The 20,941-nt window shown below is 43.1% G+C and overlaps 1 protein-coding gene across 1 annotated transcript in view; it reads right to left on the bottom strand.

Annotated features, from left to right (window-relative positions):
* LOC106610839 (ryanodine receptor 3) overlaps positions 1 to 20,941 on the bottom strand; it is a 161,675-nt gene that overhangs the window by 6,333 nt on the left and 134,401 nt on the right. The window contains exons 70-99 of the mRNA XM_082955486.1: positions 19,715 to 19,885; positions 19,542 to 19,601; positions 19,305 to 19,439; positions 18,955 to 19,067; positions 17,331 to 17,427; positions 15,528 to 15,637; positions 15,196 to 15,247; positions 15,046 to 15,102; positions 14,835 to 14,934; positions 14,676 to 14,755; positions 14,505 to 14,581; positions 14,313 to 14,386; positions 12,388 to 12,405; positions 11,670 to 11,750; positions 11,401 to 11,489; positions 11,177 to 11,305; positions 10,955 to 11,059; positions 10,171 to 10,252; positions 6,970 to 8,282; positions 4,082 to 4,308; positions 3,705 to 3,879; positions 3,486 to 3,572; positions 3,201 to 3,401; positions 2,761 to 2,891; positions 2,519 to 2,561; positions 2,255 to 2,382; positions 2,092 to 2,152; positions 1,841 to 1,987; positions 1,578 to 1,712; positions 1,247 to 1,403 (exon numbers count right to left, since the gene is read on the bottom strand). Of these exons, the coding sequence (XP_082811612.1) occupies positions 1,247 to 1,403; positions 1,578 to 1,712; positions 1,841 to 1,987; positions 2,092 to 2,152; positions 2,255 to 2,382; positions 2,519 to 2,561; positions 2,761 to 2,891; positions 3,201 to 3,401; positions 3,486 to 3,572; positions 3,705 to 3,879; positions 4,082 to 4,308; positions 6,970 to 8,282; positions 10,171 to 10,252; positions 10,955 to 11,059; positions 11,177 to 11,305; positions 11,401 to 11,489; positions 11,670 to 11,750; positions 12,388 to 12,405; positions 14,313 to 14,386; positions 14,505 to 14,581; positions 14,676 to 14,755; positions 14,835 to 14,934; positions 15,046 to 15,102; positions 15,196 to 15,247; positions 15,528 to 15,637; positions 17,331 to 17,427; positions 18,955 to 19,067; positions 19,305 to 19,439; positions 19,542 to 19,601; positions 19,715 to 19,885 (4,435 nt within the window). The remainder of the gene's footprint in view (positions 1 to 1,246; positions 1,404 to 1,577; positions 1,713 to 1,840; positions 1,988 to 2,091; positions 2,153 to 2,254; positions 2,383 to 2,518; positions 2,562 to 2,760; positions 2,892 to 3,200; positions 3,402 to 3,485; positions 3,573 to 3,704; positions 3,880 to 4,081; positions 4,309 to 6,969; positions 8,283 to 10,170; positions 10,253 to 10,954; positions 11,060 to 11,176; positions 11,306 to 11,400; positions 11,490 to 11,669; positions 11,751 to 12,387; positions 12,406 to 14,312; positions 14,387 to 14,504; positions 14,582 to 14,675; positions 14,756 to 14,834; positions 14,935 to 15,045; positions 15,103 to 15,195; positions 15,248 to 15,527; positions 15,638 to 17,330; positions 17,428 to 18,954; positions 19,068 to 19,304; positions 19,440 to 19,541; positions 19,602 to 19,714; positions 19,886 to 20,941) is intronic.

The following is a 20,941-nucleotide window of genomic DNA, read 5'->3' as shown; positions in this document are numbered from 1 at the left end:
AAGGTAAGAAAATATTTCGAACATATTTTAGAGATTTGTCGACGCCGTGGTTGTAGGCTAACTGTATAGCTTAGCATTGAAGGCTAAGTTCTGTACTCAGAATATTGAACAATGTGCTTTCTCCGTAAAGTTATTTTGAAATCTGACAAAGCGGTTGCATAAAGGAGTAGATTATCTATAATCCTTTAAATAATTGTTATAAATTTTGTCAACGTTTATGATGAGTATTTCTGTAAATTGATGTGCCCATTCACCAGAAGTTATGGGGAGAAAACATTTGCTGAACATCACGCGGCAATGTAAAAATTGGGTTTTTGGATATAAATATGAACTTGATCGAACAAAAAATGCATGTATTGTTTAACATGATGTCCTAGGAGTGTCATCTGATGAAGATTGTCAAAGGTTAGTGCTTAATTTTAGCTGTATATCTGGTTTTGTGACGGCCATCAGTGTTTGGAAAATGGCTGTTTTTTTTTGCTAAGGTGCTATCCTAAAATAATCTAATGTTTTGCTTTCACCGTAAAGCCTTTTTTAAATCAAAAGTACGTTTTTTGATTGCTTAGCAGGACAAGAAAATGGTCAAATAATTCACGCACTTATCAAAAGAACATGTGGTCATCCCTACTGCCTCTGGCCTGGTGGACTCACTAAACACAAATGCATCTTGTGTAAATAACAAGAAAATGGTTTTGAAATGATTTATACTTTTACTTAAGATACTTAAGTATATATTAGCAATTACATTTACTTTTGATTCTTAAGTATATTTAAAACCAAATACTTTTACTCAAGTAGGATTTTACTGGGTGACTCACTTTTATTTGAGTAACTTTCTATTAAGGTATCTATACTTTTACTTACCACTTGTTTTAGGGTACAGGCTGTATCTGTCTGTGTGTTCTGGACTTACTGTGAGGTGAGCAGTCAGTTTGAGTGTCTGTGGGAGAGACATGAGGCTGACTGATTGTCTGAGGTGGAAAAACCATTGGAAAGTTTGAGGCTTTCTGACTGTGAGAGAAACATTACTGTGTGTAAGGGCCTGGTGGAGACAGACAGAAAGAGCTATGGGTCTCTCTCTATGGGTGATTAATCCCCTCCCTACACAGCCCCTTCCAGCCCACAGGGAGCAGGGTGACTTTGACACCTGGGAGCCAGAGTGACACTTACCCTGCTGGGTCTCACCCTGGTCCACTTCGCTGTCCCAGATACTGCCTCCTGTGACCCAGACTAGTACAGTACGTACCCTGTATGATGGCCAGCAGGATGACGATGACAAAGAAGAAGAAGGTGATGTCGAAGAGGATGCGGTAGAGCTCGTACGGGTCGCCCGCAGGGTCCTCGATCTCATCCCCGATTCCACCACCTGCCCTCACACCAACATACATGTGGAACAGGTAGCACTGATGGAGGAGAGAGAGACAGAGAGAAGGTGAGAACGAGAGTGAGGCTGGATGGAAATGGAATAGATCCATTCACAAGGCACCAAACAGGACGGTTAAACTGGGCTGGTGTTTAATTTATAGATTTTTTTTCTCCCCACATTATGATGTTAGTGGAAAAATCCAAGGACTCACAGTCATCATGTCGTCACACTTCATATCGGGCTGGTTGTCATCCTCACTCTTGTTGTAGAACTTGCGGAAGAAGTTGAAGGCCACCACAGTGTACAGATAGACCACCACCGCCAGGAGACCTACAGTCAGAACCAGCTGAGACAGAGAATACCTCAGGTTACTTCCACTGTGATGTACTTTATCTCTATGGTTAATACCAAGGCAGAACTAGAGCTCTGACTCAACACTGACCCCCTGTTGCCTGGTGGCCAAACTGCACCCACCTGTTTGCCATTGTGGGTGACCGAGGACAGGATGGTCCGGAGGGTCTTGAAGCCCATGGCGATGTCCAACAGATGGGCAGCGAAGAAGAAGTTGTTGTAGTGACCCAGGATGGACATGGTGGTGTACCACACCAGGTACAGGAACGACTGCAGGGACACACAACATAGAAACAGATCAGTCAGATCAAGTCAACAATAATGTGGTGTTATCATATACCAAATTATGCTCTTTGTAAATGTGTAACACTTACATTGTCTGTAAACACCACACCCATTTTCCAGCATTGGTACTTGGTGTCAATAGAGCTCAACCTGTCAAAAGAGGTGGATTGATGTGAATGGTATTGTTTTTGACTTCACTCTGTGTATGCTAACCCGACAACTCTATTATAGGCCACTCTCCCAGGGTCTCACCAGGACACCAGCGATGCCTCCTTCACCACCGTCTCCTCTGTGGGGTTGAAGTCCAGAGCACTCTTATCCAGCCCCAGCAGCTCTGCTATCCTCTCGGCTCCATACAGATCTCCGTACTTATTGATCACCTAACAGCAGCAGGCCATGATAACAAGGTGAAATAGAGTAAGTAGTAGAAATAGTATGTGCATGTTCAAGTCATATTGATCTGGTGAATAATTAATACAAATTCCACCAAGAATTAATTCAATGCTGTCTACTTACCTTGCGTTTCACAAACTTGTCCCAGTAGTTATTAGGGAAGGAACTATAAAAAAGAGGATGGAAAATATCGTTATTACAAATGAAGCTACAAGACAGGGAGTTACAAACAAAAACCTTGGTATAAACAAGTAATCATCCACAATCTGAAAACTACATTCAAATACCAAAAAGTTGATGATTATAGTTTGCGGTGATGATTATAGTTTGAGGTGATGATTAGAGTCATGCTCTATATGACTCACGGGGTGTTGATGACGAGGCGGTCCCACTGTCCTTTGATGTCATCGTCTGACGGCTGCTCTGTGATGTAGAGGCCGTCAAACTCCAACTTCCTGGCGATCTCCTTTTCTCTCTTGAACACCACCAGAGGTACCTTGGGGACACGGACAGACACACAGAGAGAACATTAGATCACAGCCCTACAAGGTACTGTCTGAGATAATATCATCACACGCTGGTGTTTACCAAATACACCTTCAGAAAAGGGGGGAATAATGTATTGATGGTAAATTAGTTCCCATATTACAATATAAAGGACTTTAACCATTTGAAAACTGCTGTGTTTATTATTAGTCCATTATAATGATGAAACATTTATTCTCAAGGGATATTATAAATATGTTGGTATGTGTGCATATAAGTTAGTTATCTGTATGTGTGTCTGTGTGATTGAAAAATGTACCTTTAGGTAGTAGTATCCCACCACACACAGGAAAGAGATGACTGTGTGTAGTATGGCCAAGAAGCGCAGTGTAGGTGCCATGTAGCCTGTGCTCTCCTGCAGGACAAAATACTCCATCCCACCTTCATCCTCCTCTTCATCAGTAGCTCCACCTCCATTCCAGGGATCTGGATCATCGTCATCCCTGTCATCTCCAGTCACCTGACACAACACACGCTCAGTGCATATCCATGACAGCCCAATAGTAACACTGTGCTCTATTTGATTAGATAGGGTTTGACTTACTTTGTAGAAGAGCAGAATAAAGTTTATGGCAAATGCAACAAACAATGCCAAGAAACGCAGGTTGTAGAAGTTTCTGGCCAGATAGTTCTGATAAACACATACAAGCATATATTAGACAAGGATATGCCATACAGCATGCAATACCACAAACACTAATGTGCTATTATGATAACAGGGCTAAATGACGTGAATGGGTATAGCATCAGTGTGTGGTTTCACCAGCATCTTGGTCTGGTAGATGTCCAGGCTAGAGAAGAAGCTGGCCATGAACTCCTCTGGAGACTCTTTCTTCAGTCCCGGTCTCTTCTTGGGGGCCTTCTTCTCCTCCGGTAAGGGCTCTGGGGGAGCCTCCTCTTTGACTTTGTCCTGGTCCTTCTTCTCCCCATCCTCTGGGCTGTAGACACAAACATACACATCAAACAGGGTGATGCACAGACCGACCAAAAGACAACAAGCACCCTCACCAAATCAGTTCAGCTTCCAGCAGGAGCAAAACAAATGCTGTTACGGCTGAGTCAGGTAGGGAATCTTGTGTTCACACTGAGAATCAAATCAGGTGCAATCACATCACATCAAGGACGTATGAGGCCACTCACTCTGCTTTCTCTGGCTCGGCTTTGTGATCTCCGTTGGTAGGCTCCTTAGTCGCAGCCTCCTTCAAGAAACACATGGAATCCTGGTAAACCCATTCATGATCATAATGGAAATAAATATATAAAAACTTTGGTACACTTTTTCTCTGAGCATACTGATGGACAAATCTGAAGAAATGTTTTAAATTCGGCCAAAGCGTTTGTCTACAATGTGAGTGTTTGATATTGTACTATATTTAGTCTTTGGGGTTACTGTTTTTTTTTTTTTTTACATATTTCATGAATCAAGCCATGTGAATACATGTTCCAAATTAAATTCCAAGACTGTTGGAAAAGCATTCCAGGTGAAGCTGGTTGAGAGAATGCCAAGAGGATGCTAAGCTTTCAAGGTAAAGGGTGGCTACTTTGAAGAATCTCAAATATAAAATATGTTTTGATTTGTTTAACACTTTTTTGGTTACTACATGATTCCATATGTGTCATTTCATAGTTGTGACGTCTTCACTATTACTCTACAGTCGTGGCCAAAAGTTTTGAGAATGACACAAATATTACTTTTCACAAAGTCTGCTGCCTCAGTTTGTATGATGGCAATTTGCATATACTCCAGAATGTTATGAAGAGTGATCAGATGAATTGCAATTAATTGCAAAGTCCCTCTTTGCCATGCAAATGAACTGAATCGCCAAAAAACATTTCCACTGCATTTCAGCCCTGCCACAAAAGGACCAGCTGACATCATGTCAGTGATTCTCTCATTAACACAGGTGTGAGTGTTGACGAGGACAAGGCTGGAGATCACTCTGTCATGCTGATTGAGTTCGAATAACAGACTGGAAGCTTGGAATCATTGTTCTTCCTCTGTCAAACATGGTTACCTGCAAGGAAACACGTGCCGTCATCATTGCTTTGCACAAAAAGGGCTTCACAGGCAAGGACATTGCTGCCAGTAAGATTGCACCTAAAATCAACCATTTATCGAATCATCAAGAACTTCAAGGAGAGCGGTTCAATTGTTGTGAAGGCGGCTTCAGGGCGCCCAAGAAAGTCCAGAAAGCGCCAGGACCGTCTCCTAAAGTTGATTCAGCTGCGGGATCGGGGCACCACCACTACAGAGCTTGCTCAGGAATGGCAGCAGGCAGGTGTGAGTGCATCTGCACACAGTGAGGCGAAGACTTTTGGAGGATGGCCTGGTGTCAAGAAGGGCAGCAAAGAAGCTACTTCTCTCCAGGAAAAACATCAGGGATAGACTGATATTCTGCAAAAGGTACAGGGATTGGACTGCTGAGGACTGGGGTAAAGTCATTTTCTCTGATGAATCCCCTTTCCGATTGTTTGGGGCATCCGGAAAAAAGCTTGTCCGGAGAAGACAAGGAGAAGACAGTCCTGTGTCATACCAACAGTAAAGCATCCTGAGACCATTCATGTGTGGGGTTGCTTCTCAGCCAAGGGAGTGGGCTCACTCACAATTTTGCCTAAGAACACAGCCATGAATAAAGAATGGTACCAACACATCCTCCGAGAGCAACTTCTCCCAACCATCCAGGAACAGTTTGGTGACGAACAATGCCTTTTCCAGCATGATGGAGCACCTTGCCATAAGGCAAAAGTGATAACTAAGTGGCTTGGGGAACAAAACCTCGATATTTTCGGTCCATGGCCAGGAAACTCCCCAGACCTTAATCCCATTGAGAACTTGTGGTCAATCCTCAAGAGGCGGGTGGACAAACAAAAACCCACAAATTCTGACAAACTCCAAGCATTGATTATGCAAGAACGGGCTGCCATCAGTCAGGATGTGGCCCAGAAGTTAATTGCCAGCATGCTAGGGCGGATTGCAGAGGTCTTGAAAAAGAAGGGTCAACACTGCAAATATTGACTCTTTGCATCAACTTCATGTAATTGTCAATAAAAGCCTTGTAATTATACTTCAGTATTCCATAGTAACATCTGACAAAAATATCTAAAGACACTGAAGCAGAAAACTTTGTGGAAATTAATATTTGTGTCATTCTCAAAACTTTTGGCCACGACTGTACAATGTAGAAAATAGTAAAAATAAAGAAAAACCATATATGCTCTGACATGTACCGTGAACTATGGGACCTTATATAGACAGGTGTGTGCCTTTCCAAATCATGTCCAATAAATTGACTTTACCACATGTGGACTCCATTCAAGTTGTAGAAACATCTCAAGGATAATCAATGGAAACAGGATGCACTTGAACTCAATTTCGAGTCTCATAGCAAAGGGTCTGAATACTTATGTAAATAAGGTATCTTATTTTTTTTATACATTTGCAAACATTTCTAAAGACATATTTTCGCTTTTCATTATGGGGTATTGTGTGTAGATTGATGAGGAAATGTTTTTATTTAATCCATTTTAGAATAAGGCTGTAATATAACTTTGTTTGCTGAAGCGTGAAGGCCCACCTGAACTCCCTCCTGTATTCACATGACTTGAATAATTAAATGTGTAAAAAAAAAGGTAACTCACTGTGTCCAAAGACTAAATATAGTGTGATACAGAAACTGCTGTAGGTCACAAATGACAATGAGTTGAACCATACATTTGGGCTTAGAACAGGTCAAATAACAATGCTATATGGTTTTAGTCATTTTAATGATTTTCACATTTTTTCAAAATTCTAACTTTGACTGACACTGTCAATGTGGCCTGTCTATAGACACCAAATGTCATGCATTTACACCAAACAGAATTTGTTCTGTGGCACATTTTGAGAAGAACGGTTTAAACTACAGTTCATTTTCAGACCTTACCATTACGTGACATTTACATAACAGAGGCCTGATTTTACACAGATAACCATTACTCTGTTAATATAACTGAATATGTGTAATTTCTGAGGATATTCAGATACCGACCTTGGCCTTCTTCTGCTTGACGGCACTGGCTAAAGAGGGGGCGTCGACCCCCACCACCTCACCCATGTCCCCCAGACCTGGCTCGGGCGCATGCTTTCCCCCCTGGCTCTTGGTTTGGATGTTAAGCAGCTCAGCCATCAGATCTGCCTCTGCCTTGTCCCCCTGGCCCATGTGGCCCATCTCTGCCACAGATGACGCCTCACTCGCCTCCATCTTCTCTGTCTCCAGCACGTCACCATGGATACCAAACTGTGTGGGGTCGGGCATGTTCCCCAGGATGTCTGTGACCTTCATGTTCTTGGCCCCCTCCACCAGGCCCCCGCCAAACATGGAGGACCACAGGATATGGAAGAAGCCCCACACCAGGTTGTAAAGGAAGCGGAAGAGGCCCATGATAATCATCCAGAAGAATGAGAAGAAGCCTTGGACCATCTCCCTCACACTCATCTTCCTGAACCTCCTGTACTGCCGCCTCATGCTTTTGAAGGTCAGCAGCTGGCGGAAGCTGGACAGGTTCTTCCTCATGGAGACGCAGGAGTTGGTGAAGGCGGAGTGAGACTCCATCATGCTCTCCTCCTCTTCCTCCTCTGGCTCCTCCGTCACACTCTGGCTGTCCTCGTCGTCCTCCTCGGGACGCTCCACTGCGTCAGGCTCAGAGATCTGTGAGGCCAGCTGCATCTCAAATATGGTGTCCTCACAGAAGTTGACAAACAGCTCCATCTTCTCGCTCTCTCCACCCTCATTCACCACGTCAAAGATAAACTGTCTCTTAGACTCTTTGACTTGGGGCTTCTCCCACTGTGTACGACTAGACTCGCTGATCTCAAAGTAGACCCTCTCGATGCGCTTGGCTCCGCCCATAATTTCTATGCGGCCCAGGTAGGGCTCGAAGTAGCTTATCACGCTCTCAGCCAGGTCCAGGAAGGTGGCCAGACGGGCATCGTGAGGCATGTGTTCTGACAGGTTGGTGAGCAGGACCGCCACGTTAAAGCCAATGTCCTTGGCCGGCTCATGAAAGCGCTTCACAAACTCCTCGTAGTTGAACATGTCGTTCTCGTCAGCCTCGGCGCAGGAGAGCAAGAACTCGATCTCCGACTGGGAGTACTGCTTCTGATTCTCCATGGACTTCTGGAACTCCTTCTTGGAGATCACTCCCTTGCTCTCTGGGTCATACTCCTTGAAGTTGTCCGAGGTGGTCAGGTCTTTGAGTTTGAGGAACATGTCGAAGAACTTGAGGATCATCTCCACATTGCTGGAGGACTCCACCAGGGTGTCCACCATCTGTTTCCCGATGGTTCCGTTGACAACGTTTCCTGTGGGGTTACTCAAGTTTAGAACACGTGTCAAACACAAAGGATTCGGTCTGTGACACATTTCTATCTGTCCCACGCAATGATTTGGGTTGTCAATACATTTTGGCCTGCTTACATACTGCCGTGCTGCACTACAAGTCAGCAAGCACAGCAGTGGATTGCCATACCCACACACAAGCCAGCCAGTGTGCTGTATCATATAATCACTAATGGCACTGACCAAATCTTCTACCAGACCGAAAGTTTAAAAGTGTTGTAGGCTAAATGTCCATGCCAACTTCTGGTTCCAACAGGTCATTGCTGTAGCCTACAGAACATGCCATCTTGGTTTTCAAAAAGTTACAAGATAAAGTATTCACATGTGGGTATAAATTACTACTAAAGGACAATAGGACACACAAGCGAGTATAAATGAGTCAACAGCTGAGTCATCTACTTTATGAAATTAAGATGACATATGTCATTGTTTTAACATGGTCATACCATGGATCTTTTAGCTATGTTTTGGAATTTTAGGACCCCTTTAGGTATCAAAACTGCCTCCATACTTCCATTTATTTTCTAAAACCGGTACCTGTTACCTTCAGACGAGTCACGGGAGTCATACAGCAAAACGGAAAACAACATCGTGTTCATGGGAATCCCCCCTTTGCATAGAGTTTTGTAGGTCAAATCGTTTGGATGCTTCAGACGTTTTCGTGAGAAGATCGATTTTCGGGTCTGACAAAGACCATTCTAGTTCTGATACCTTTCACCGCAGATGTGGAAGTGCGATATATCGGTGGATTGAGAAGCATCCAATGCAAAAAAAAAACATTGATATCTCTAGATTAAATTGACAGATTTTGATGGGGATTATTTTATTATGTTACTTATGGCAAAAACGAAAGTAGGGTGGTTGGTCAGGGTTGATGAGTAGGTTTTTAACGCGAACATCTAGCAACCCAACGGTTGCAATTTCGAATCTCATCACGGACAACTTTAGCATTTTAGCTAATTAGCAACTTTCACCTACGTACTACTTTTTAGCAACTTTGCAAATACTTAGCATGTCAGATAACCCTTCCCCTAACCTTAACTATTTTAGCTAACCCTAACCCTTTAGCCTAACTCCTAAACTTAACCCTAACCTCTAAACCCTATCCTAGCTAACGTCAACCACCTAGCTAGAATTTTTAGCATATCATATGTTTTGCAGATTCGCAACATATAGTACGTTTTGCGAATTCGTAACATATATGAAATGGGTGATGGACACCCACAAATTAATACATCTAAAAACCTGTTTTCGTTTTGTCATTATGGGGTATTGTGTGTAGATTGATGAGGATTATTTTTTATTTCATAAATTTTAGAGTAAAGCTGTAACGTAACAAAATGTAGAAAAAGTGAAGGGGTCTGAATAATTGCAGAATGCACTGTATGTATCTCTTGTTTTAATATGTTAAAATGCTATATATAGCACCCTATGTACATAAGTGGACATTATAAAGGGACATATTATTTGTAATAAAACAATGACCAGTTTGGGTCACAGTTGTATGCAGGTGTTTTGATGTTGTAAAAACAAACATAATGTCAGGCCCACGAATTCGTTGTGTTTTTTCAATACGGCCCGTGGGCTGATTGAGTTTGACACCCCTGGTTTAGAACAAACAATAGAAAGTACAAAGTTACCATAATACAATCTGCTAATTGAATTGTCAAAGTAGAATGGATAGGTGTTTGATATCATGTAATATCATTCAAGTAAATACATCCGTTTTAAGTGTTTTAGGGACAAAATGGATAGAGCATATGCTGGTAGCGAACGTTCTGTCAGTGCCTCTAGATATGACCACAATGTGTTCCATGATGAGTCACGACTGAGATGAAAAGGTAATAGAACCTTCCAGAAGGGAGAGCATCATCACGATCATGTCCTTCTGCAGGTCCAGCAGCTCCTTCAATAACTCAATCTGACTTGAATCCTGGGGGAAAGGAAACGAAAGCAACTTTGTGACACATCCTTCACCACATCAAAAAGGTTAGCGCGGCTCTCTGTCTGGGGCCAGTCCGCTGCTAATATCCCAGCATGGCATTTGGAGAGATCAAGGCCCTCTGAGAGCGCTAGGTCCCAGCCATCCATCAGCACACAAGCTAATGTCATTCTGTTGGGCCCAAGCAGATGGCTGGGAGGGGCTGACTCATTTTGGGCCTCCTTTGAGCCGGCTCACAGCACATAATAAATCTGAGGAGGGACTTTGATTAGCTTAATCAAAACGCGCCCAACCGCCCTGTCAATCTGTCCACCTGCAAACACCCCAGCCCCTCTGGATAACCCTGAGATAAACTAAGATGGTACGAGAGGTTTCATTTAGATCCCATCTGGGTTATTGGCCACAAAGCACATCTAAGGTGTCTGGCTGTGGGAGTGATGGATCACAGCCTTCATAACCTTTCAAATTAAGGCAGGGAGAAAAGCCTGTCAACTAGACATGCTGCAGAGTACATCTCTGAGCTAAGAGAGACCTCTAGTGGCAACAAAGCAGATTGTTGAACTCTCTATCCACATATAGTTTGATGTTGCATCACATGAATCAGATGCTATTCAATTTCATATCTGATGACATAGATTGAATATTGGTTGAGTAAAAGTGAGTTGATTAGGAAATTGTACTGAGTTGTATTACCTGTGACAGCTTCATCTGCATATTGGCAAACACATGCAGGAATCCCACCACTGCATCCCATAGCCTGCTGTGTGCCAGACTCTGCTGGTTCCCAATACACGGGCCCTGGCGTCACAAAGAGAAGATCACTAAAGTCAGGACGATTGAATCACCATGATTAACCATTGAACACATTCCTGTCTGTGAAGGCTAGTTTCTTCCAACCCAAGAGGCTTGTGTTACCTGTATGTACTCAGTGAGAGAGTTGAAAATCTGCTTGGCCACAGCCAGGGCTTTGGAGAAGTTCCGCTGGCCAGCCTCATCCATGATGTCTTTCCCAGAGTAGTACCAGTAGAAATCACTGATGGATTCCTAATATTGGACAAATCAACATGTAACACATGATACTGTAAACAGACATTACGCACAAAGCATATACGGAGTGAAGGTGGGGGATAGTATTTTACCTGCAGTCGAAGCAGGTAGTCCACAGTGCTGATGATGATATTTACGGTGGTCGTGTTCCCTGTTTGAGTCCGCAGGAAGTTTTGGAAGTCTGAAGAAAGAGAAAGTGGTCAAATACCAATGAATGGTTAGAGGATCAGGTAATGATATACATAGTACATTGTGGGCAGTAAACACAAATAATTCGGATCTCTCCGAACTAAAGTCACAGGTAGGCTAGAGTACCTTAACCAGTATTGAGGTAAGGTGTTCTAGAAAGTTTTGGACGTACCGTTGTTGTGTCCCTCACAGAGCAGTTGCAGAAACCTAAAGAGATCCTTAGTGAACTCATCGTTTTGCAGTACTTTGGAACCTGGACACAGGAGATGAGATTGACGACTGTCCCCTTTGGGTAGGAGGGGGCTAGAAATCAGGCAACCCCCTCAACCTGATCTAACACAAGCTTACACCATGGCTAGCATAACTTTCACTTCAATACAAAGCTGCTGTCTAGTCCTCAAGCTCCTAGACTAGGAGACTTTGTCATGAAAGTATATGCTCCCTCTATGAGATATTCATATCACTTTGACTTGATATACAGTACATACTGTATGTAGGGAAGGATGTTCGGTATACAACTGCATGGCAGAGCTTTGTTGTTCTGTACTTCAGATACAAGCAAAGCTTTGGGAATGTTATTCTTATATCTAATTTACTTTATCAAGTAATATTGGTTAGTAGTATCAACATAAAGAGACAGATAAGTTTCCACATAGACCACAAGCACTAACTTTATATAGGAGGAGAGAGAGTTAAGAGTCAGTCTGGGTCTGATGCTATGGATTGAACAATCTGACCATATGTCTTATTGGAGCATGCATGTGTTCCTTCAGATCAGTATTTTATTATTACATTCCAGACAGAGGGGAGGGGGAACGGGTGGGAGCCGGACGGAGAGCAATCAGGATGGCAGCATTGCGAAATGAGTAGAATCTAAACCATGTATTTACCCCGCTCACTCACGTTGACTGCGACCGATGAGTTAAAATATGATGAGAAGAAACAAACAAAAAAAGCAGACATAAGCAAAGGAGAAGACATTGAGTTTCAATAAGAAGTAAGGAAGAAGAGATCTATATCGACATCACTTTAGGCGTTGGACATACAGTAGACATGCGGTTAAGAGTCTCAGGTAGGTAGGTCTACAGGTTCTGCTGCACAGTTTGGCAGGACTGGTGTTGGACAGGGGGTGAAAAACACTACAGGACTGCAGTCACCATCACTTATGCCTGGTTACATGAGGTGGGAATGAGCTGGAGTATCTAGGAGAACATAGCCATTTACTGTATGCACTCCATTAGATCCAACCGCTTCTATGGTGGGTGATCTATTGTGTATAGATCTGTTTTCTATCATGTTGACAGACAGTGCTCAGATGTCACATGACTGAGGAACATACAGTAGCACAGGCTCATGAACACAGACACAATGACATACGTGACATGGAGATGAGCTTTTTCATCACAAACACAGGAGCGAACGTGGCGCGCTAATGCGGCACCATGTATCTGTAGTAGCCCTATCACAGGCCTTCTTCTAACACAACAAAGGCATGGGCCAATCATTAGCTGGTGGGTTGGACATCAGCTGACCAATCGTAATGACAGGTGGTGTATCCTTATGGACTGCTGTTATTGCTTGCTTATAAATATGATGGAATAGTTTCTCTATGGGCCGATTCAGAATTTACAACATGGTGTTAATAGGAACACAGTGACCACTTGGTGTAGCACAAGCAGTAAAAGCAACCCACCACAAATCATATTACCGTAAATTCCGGACTATAAGCCGCAACTTTTTTCCCACGCTTTGAGCCTCGCGGCTTAAACAATGACGCGGCTAATATATGGATTTTTCCGGCTTTCAAAAAAATGTTCTCCAAAAAAACACATTCTGTGACGTGCTCAGTTTTTTGGCGGCATGATGCTTTCATTAGACCAATGAAATTGCCGAATGGATTAAGGTCAAATAACCTTTTTGTTTACTGTTTAGATTAAATCAAGCGCTCTCAAACTTCCCATCATTCTGATTACGGTAGTCATTTTGTCACCCTCATCATGGCAAAGACACGGAGAAATGCATATGATGCAGCTTTCAAGTTGAAGGCGATTGATCTGGCTGTTGGAAAATGAAATAGAGCTGCTGCATGGGAGCTTGGTCTTAATGAGTCGATGATAAGAGGTTGGAAATAGCAGCGTGAGGAATTGACTCAGTGCAAAACGACAACTAAAGCTTACTGCTAATTTTAAATGTTTTGTTACAAGCCGTGTTTCGTTAAAGCCTGTGTAAAGTTCATTTGTTTCAATGTACCGGTAGGCACCTGCGGCTTATGTGCGGCTTATTTATGTTCCAAAAAAAATAAAAAATTTAAATTCAGTGGGTGCGGCTTATATTCAGGTGCGCTTAATAGTCCGGAAATTACGGTAGTTGAATAACGCAATTTTAGACAGGCTTTGTCTGTGAGCATTCACTGGTTGGCAATCAGAAGATAGGCAAGTTATGACCCTGTGGCTGGGTGGGAGGAAGTGGGAGGGATCAGATGAAATCAATATGGAGTCTTTAGAATTATATATTTGTTATCTACTTAATATATATACTTTATACTTGTTTAGGGTTTTAGACATAACAAATCTGTACGGAGCATCATGGTTCAGCATTCGCCAATAGTACCAAGTGGACTTGACTCTCAATGGTAAGAAAATTAATTGTCATCTTATAATCAAAACACATCTACAATTACTTTTCGTTAACACAAAACAATTCTAAGATATGTATGTATTTAATATATCAGAACTCAAATGTCATTCCTTTCTGACAGGAAAGAGAGATTCCGCATATGTCTGTCTGAGGTAGTCTAGTGTTTCCCCTCACTTACTTGATCCTTCCTCAGTCACCATCCCAAGACCTTCCGCTTTGTTTTGCCTTTCGAATGCATTCAAATCCAGGACACTAATGATTTTGAAGGAAAGAGAGCCAACGTGGTTTATGTCCTTTAACATGAATAGTTTTGCTCTGTTTGAATGTCAAACAGTCAAAGATTTGTTTGTGTGTTGTGATATCATTTTACCTGCAAGACTGCATGAGTCCTGACAAACTCTTGAAAAAGCCAGCATCTCCTTTTTCCTTCAGATAGTCAAGCATTTTCTACAAAAAAGGAAATACACAAAACAAATTGAGCTGTACAGTGCCACTGTACATACTGAAAAGATTGATATGGACCATAAATATTCTGATATACCTGCTGAACCAGTATGTTGCCTCCGTTGAGTATAGAGATGCCCAGCTTCAAGGTAAAGGTCACCATGGGCCCAAGCGTACCTAAAGAGGATAATCAGGGATCATATTGTGTGTGTATGTGTATATGTGTGTGTGTGTGTGTATATGTGTGTGTGTGTACCTTTGCTGGCGCTGATCATCTGTAACACCATCTCAGCAGCTCCTCTGTCATGCAGCCTGGCCTGCTGGTACAGAGTCTTCTGTTTCTCCATCTCTTTTTCCTAACAGGTCAACAAACATCATGTAAACACACACCATGTAAACAAACACAGCTCCTTACAAAACCATTGAAACTAGTCAAATCTAGTATCTCGATGGGAGGTCCAAAACACCTCAAACGTTTTCTCTTTTCCTTCTTCATCTTCTTCTTCTTCATCTTCTGCACAACTCTAAAGACAAAAGCTTTGGTAGTCAGATCTCTGTTGACCTCTACATGACACTAAAGACATGTATCCAAAAGCAGATTCATATATGCTTTGTACCTTTGCCATCATGTCTGCATACGCAATATACAAAGGATCCTCTTCCAAAGAACTGAATGGAAAAGCAGGATAAACATGTGTGAATGAACCTTACATAACTAAACAAATACACTCCATAATAAACACATCTCTCAGGTGCATGACTAAGAACAAATGTGACACAATTACTTGTGCTCGAGGGCCTCTCCCTGTGTGGGGAGAAATGCTGCAGTGTTTTAGTTCAATGCGACAGTTTATTAGCCAAGGGATACACCAGCAATATTACATAGCACAGATGGAGCTAGCAGCACGATGCCAGGTGCCTAGGTGTGTGTGTGTGTGTGTGTGTTTACCTCCGCTCAGTGAGCGCATTGTGACTGAAATGCAGGATGAGCTGATGAAGAGGGTCTGGCTGCATCTCTGCCTCCTCCTCTTCCTCCTCTTCCACCTTCAGTTGGGTCTTCTGCACAAACACCCAGCCACACATTAGAGTCCCACCCTACCCTGACAGCCAATCACCTGTCATTACAGCAGTGCCCTTTACCCTCTGAGTGACAAAACGTGCCTACACTGAGTTGATACACATTTTAAAGATCACAATAACTTTACTTTGAATTAGTGAAATTGCAACAAATAAAGTTAGTTGTTGAAATGACACTGCAACACGCTTCAGGAATAACGATTACCAAGGCCAATCTACTGGGCAAAAACTGGTTGAATCAACATTGTTTCCACGTCATTTCAACCCCAAAAACATATGTGATGACATCGAATCAACGTGGAAAACTGATTGGATTTGCAAAAAGTAAGGGTATGGTCTTTTTTTCCCCCCACCCAACCTTTAACCTAAATGACATCGTGAATTGTTTTGTTGATTGCACGTTCAAGTCACATTAGTTGACAACTCAACAAAATGTGAATCAAAACTAGAAGTTGAACTCACGTCTGTGCCTAGTGGGAAGGTATCAAGCAGAAATATGGATAACTTACTATCCATATGCAGTTACCATTATATAAAACAGTCTCCTCTGTACATCACTCACCTTAGAGACAAGGTGTACTTGACAAACAGAAGCACATTGAAATTAGATGCAGAATGTGCAGTCAAACCCTGTCCCACCATGTTGCTTCATTACTAGTGTGATGGCCCATTGAAATCACACAGACTGAAAGCATTCCGGGTATGACACGCCACTCATCAGCAGACCATGCAGGCCCACACACAGGGACATACACACAGTACATTTAGATGATACAGCAGTATCAAGGTTAGCGTCAAGGTGTGTGTTCAGTAGAGATAAAGGGAGGAAGATGGAAGTTAAGCATGACTCTCCATGAGCCTGATCCATACTCTATAATACTTTATACTCGTCTACCACTTTATCCCTGAGCACCACAGATACTCTCCCAATGAAGAGAGGCCACCAGGAAAGGATGGGGCAAAAATAGTGGTAGAGGGAATACTATTCCACATGGTCATCTCTTTTAGGATGTTCCCACTTTCCCTACATTTTAAATCTACCATATCTGTGAAAAGGCTTATAAAGTGTTATAGAGTGTTTATAACCATTTTTCTTCATTGCTGTTTTGATAAATGTAGCAAGTTCTTACACAGGACGGCATGGGGGTTTTGAAGAATTTCAGAGATATCTAGAATCAAAGTTGTAAAGAAAGCAACCCTTACAGGGACAGTATATTTGAATTCTTTGATTACAACAAATTCCTCAAACGACATGACTATGACACTATGCTTTGTCCATGCTGCAACAGAAAATTTATGAAGGACACCACACCTTCCATAAATTTCACTAGTAAGCCGTAGCATCATGGTTTGATGCTCTCTTACCCCTGTAGGAAGGGAAACAGCTCTGGAAATGGACAACGGTACAGTTACAGTACAGTACAGCCAGCACTGACATCCAGGGTGATGTCATGCGTGCCCGTGTAGGCGTTTCAGTTTGCAAGGGACAGAGCCACACAGAGCCAGGGGCAGAACATGGATGACTGGCAGAACCCCTGCGGCACTTGGCGGGCATTGTACTGGCGAAGCGTTTGTGTTGTAGCACGGCCAGGTGAGGACAGAGAGAAGAGACTAGCCCCACAGAGAGAGCACAAAGAGAGGGCTGGGCACTGGGGTGGACAGGTACAGTACTTACTGCCAGGTCCTGCACTAGCTTCTCTTCAAAAGAGTACATCTCTGTTTCTATCCATATTCTCTGATAGCCCAGGAGGAAGAGGTTAATAGAGCGATGCCTGGGGGGGTAGAGGGAGATTAGGAGGGTTAGCAGGGTGGACCAGGAGGAAGAGGAGAGGAGGGGGGTATTACGTTAAGAACGGTTAATACTGGTTAGTATAGGGCAGGGTTCCCAAACTCTGTCCTGCTTCCCCCCTCCTCTGGGTGCACATTTTGGTTTTTACCCAAGGAGCACACAGCTGATTCAAATAACCGACTCATCATAAAGCTTTGATTATTTTAATCAGCTGTGTAATGCTAGGGAAAAAAACTAAAAGTGCACCCAGGGGGGGCCCCAGGACCGAGTTTGGGAAACCTGGGGCACTGGCAAATCCAACTGGTCCCCATTGAGAAACACCTTGGAAGTCTAAACTGTACCCCCCCCCACCCCCCCATTTCATAACCCTTTCATGAATACACCAGTAAAAATGATCACAGGACGCATTTATTCTAGCAACATCTACAGTACACTGTAATGATTAAAGCTAAATAAAATATTTGGTATATAAATTACAGCGACATCGGTACAGAAACCTATAACTTAGAAGAAAAAGCATTTGGTCAGAGTGAATATTTCAGTGATGAGTGTAGCTTTATAATAGGCGGACCAGTCAGAAAGCCAGTGGGATCACAGTATGAGAGTTATAGTTATGGTACAAACCATGGCTGGGAGGAGGGGGGAGGAACAGGAGGTCACAAACGTTGTCTGAACATTACATTACCGTTAGCATGGAGAGCAGACTGTCATAGTCTGTGTTCTCATGCATTTTTTCGAGCCAATAGCGTTGGTAGGTGTTCAGGAAGTAATTATTACTTTTGTGCCTGAGGGGAGGTACAGTATAGTCATTCAGGAGAGAACAGAGAGAGGGTAAAGTAGCAGAGACAGAGTAGTAGATATATTGTAAAAGGGTGGTAAGCCACTGTCACAAAGGGTACAGAGAGAGTTATGTGATAGTATTTGAGGTGGGAAGGAAAAGTACACTGACATTGCATCAAACGTCCTTAACATTTCTAGATTTACCTTGACTCAAAAGGCCAGTGCTTACTGATTACTCAACAATACAATGCAATGTCACATTCTCCAAAAAACAATAACTAGGTGGAATTAATCATTTGGTGACGAGGAGAGACATGAAAGCACACATTAAAGATGGCCGACCCCAGGTCGGGCTCTTAATTGTTTTTCTCCCCACTGTCTCTCCTCCTGAGTCTCTGTGATTGAGTTACAGTGCAACAGGGCATGAAATTGCTAGTGTCCTTTTCTATTCATTGATAACTGCCTGAGGCGAGACATTTGTCGTACAGATTAGGGGAGGGACGCTTCATATTAATGCAGGGTCAGAGCCCAAGAAAGAGGGGTGAGACTCATGAGGCATAGATAAAGAAATAGTGTAGGGTTGGAAATGAGAGAGAATGCTAAACTTAGCACAGCCTGCTGCCTCCCAGTACTGACATCAGCAGCTGGGGTATTCTATTGTAATATTTGACTCTTCTATTGTAATATTTATATTTGTAAAGGACTGACTACACAACATGTTGGGTGATACCTGGGCAGGTTGTAGAGAGGAGCCATGCGGAAGCAGGCCACCACCGCACGCTTTCTCTGCTTGGACAGCAGCTTCTGCCACACACACTTCTTAGACCTCAACGGCTGTTCCACCTACATTGAATAAATGAAGACAAAATATGTAAGTTGTAATATAACATACGAAACAGGGTGTATGGTTTGGTTCACAAATGTGACTATTATCAAGTTGAGTAAAGATCAGAGAAGCAGGACATAAAGCATCCAGGATAGAGATCACAGCTTAAGGATCTATAACATGGATATAAGGGGCCCAGATAGAGAAGTGGATGTAGGCAGTAAGGGGGATGCATGGTGCAGCCAGCCACTGACCTGCTCCAGATGGAAGACTGCAGCTGATATGCTCTGGACTCTGAACACTGTCCTCTCAGGGTCTGGAGGCCCCTCGTTCTTCACCATCACATCCTTATACAGGTTCAGCTGCCACCTCACTGCAGGGTCGTCTGACTGGGGTTGGGTTAGTACAGTGTAGGAGTTAGAAAACATCCCAGATTTTTGATAGAGTTGCTAGTTTTATGGATTACAATAATGCCATAATATACAGCTCACCTTTTCTTGAAGGTGCAAATTTTGCCGCACATGTTCCTTCACTTCATCATCTGTGTCCTTCTGTTGAGCAAAACATGAAAACAATTAGATACACTACCTGATGACAGTGTGTGGCCAGTGATACCTGATCCTCAACCAGCATGGGTCCGTGTGGGCTAGGCAGGCCCTCTCACCAGGAGGTAACGTGTCTTGGCCAGGGAGATGAGCTCCTGGTCCCCGGGGGTGCACATGTTGAGTCCCATGGGCAGCATCTTCTTCAGGGCAGCAACGATCAGGGAGGTCTGGATGGAGTAGAACTCTCCTCGCTTCCTCTTATGCTTCCTCTCCTGGTCCTGACCCCCTGACTGTTACCAGGACGGAATGACATTAATAATTTCACCTGGCACTCACTGAAAAAAGATCTGAGTTACGTCTCAAATGGCACTCTATTTTCTATATAGTTCACTACTTTTGTGTGCAAGTTGTGCACTCTATAGGGAATAGGGTGCCATTTGGTAATATATCAGATGGGCCACATAGCCAATGCAGTCACTTTCTAAATTGCTACCTTGTTCTAACTGTGCTGTATTTCACTGGAGCTTATTTCACAGTGGGAGCACAGCACACTGAACGCTGAATTAAACCTATGGGTAGCAGAGGGAACTAAGGCATTGTTTCATCGCTAGCGGCAGAAAATATTTACCCATGAAGCATTTCAAATGTAGCTATAGCCTGAAAGCAGCATTCGCTCACAGTTTGCCTGTACCCATACGGTGAGGTGTTATAGAAAAAGGACTGCACTGAGAAACACAAAATGGAAGAAGCTGGCACACAGGAGACACTCATATTCAACTCAGCAAGAGAGAAAGAAACCCCATTAACTCTATGGATGCGCACACACACACACACACACACACACACACACACACACACACACACACACACACACACACACACACACCTCTGCCCAGTACAGGAGCTGAGTGACACAGGCTGACTACAAAATACATTTATAAATCTATATTATTCAGTTATTGCACCCACACTGCTCATGCGCACCAACGAGCGTCTGCGTTGCCAAGGGCTAAAATAGAAGTCAGTTCTATTTCTGACGCAGATCACGCTGCAAGTCCTGCCTCTCCCATCTCCTCATTGGTTTATAGAAGCAGGTACCCACGTGCCATCTCCTCATTGGTTATACCCACGTGGATGACTGAAAGACGAACGAGGTCGATGGCGGTAATGCAAAGTTGCCAATCGCAATATAAAAGTCAAGAGAAGAAAAAGCCTAGAAGGGCAAGAGATGACTAGAAACGATTCGGTTGACCGTTTTATGTGGGGATTAATTGTCAGAGTGGAGGACCTTGTGCATTTCAGGTAAAATAACAACTCAATGTTTATATCCCAGGACAAATTAGCTA

This window comes from Salmo salar, chromosome 09 (assembly GCF_965601325.2).
Source record: "Salmo salar chromosome 09, fSalSal1, whole genome shotgun sequence".
Taxonomy (NCBI): Eukaryota; Metazoa; Chordata; class Actinopteri; order Salmoniformes; family Salmonidae; genus Salmo; species Salmo salar.
Note: the sequence above shows the minus strand (reverse complement) of the source record. Positions and strands in the feature narration are given on the sequence as shown.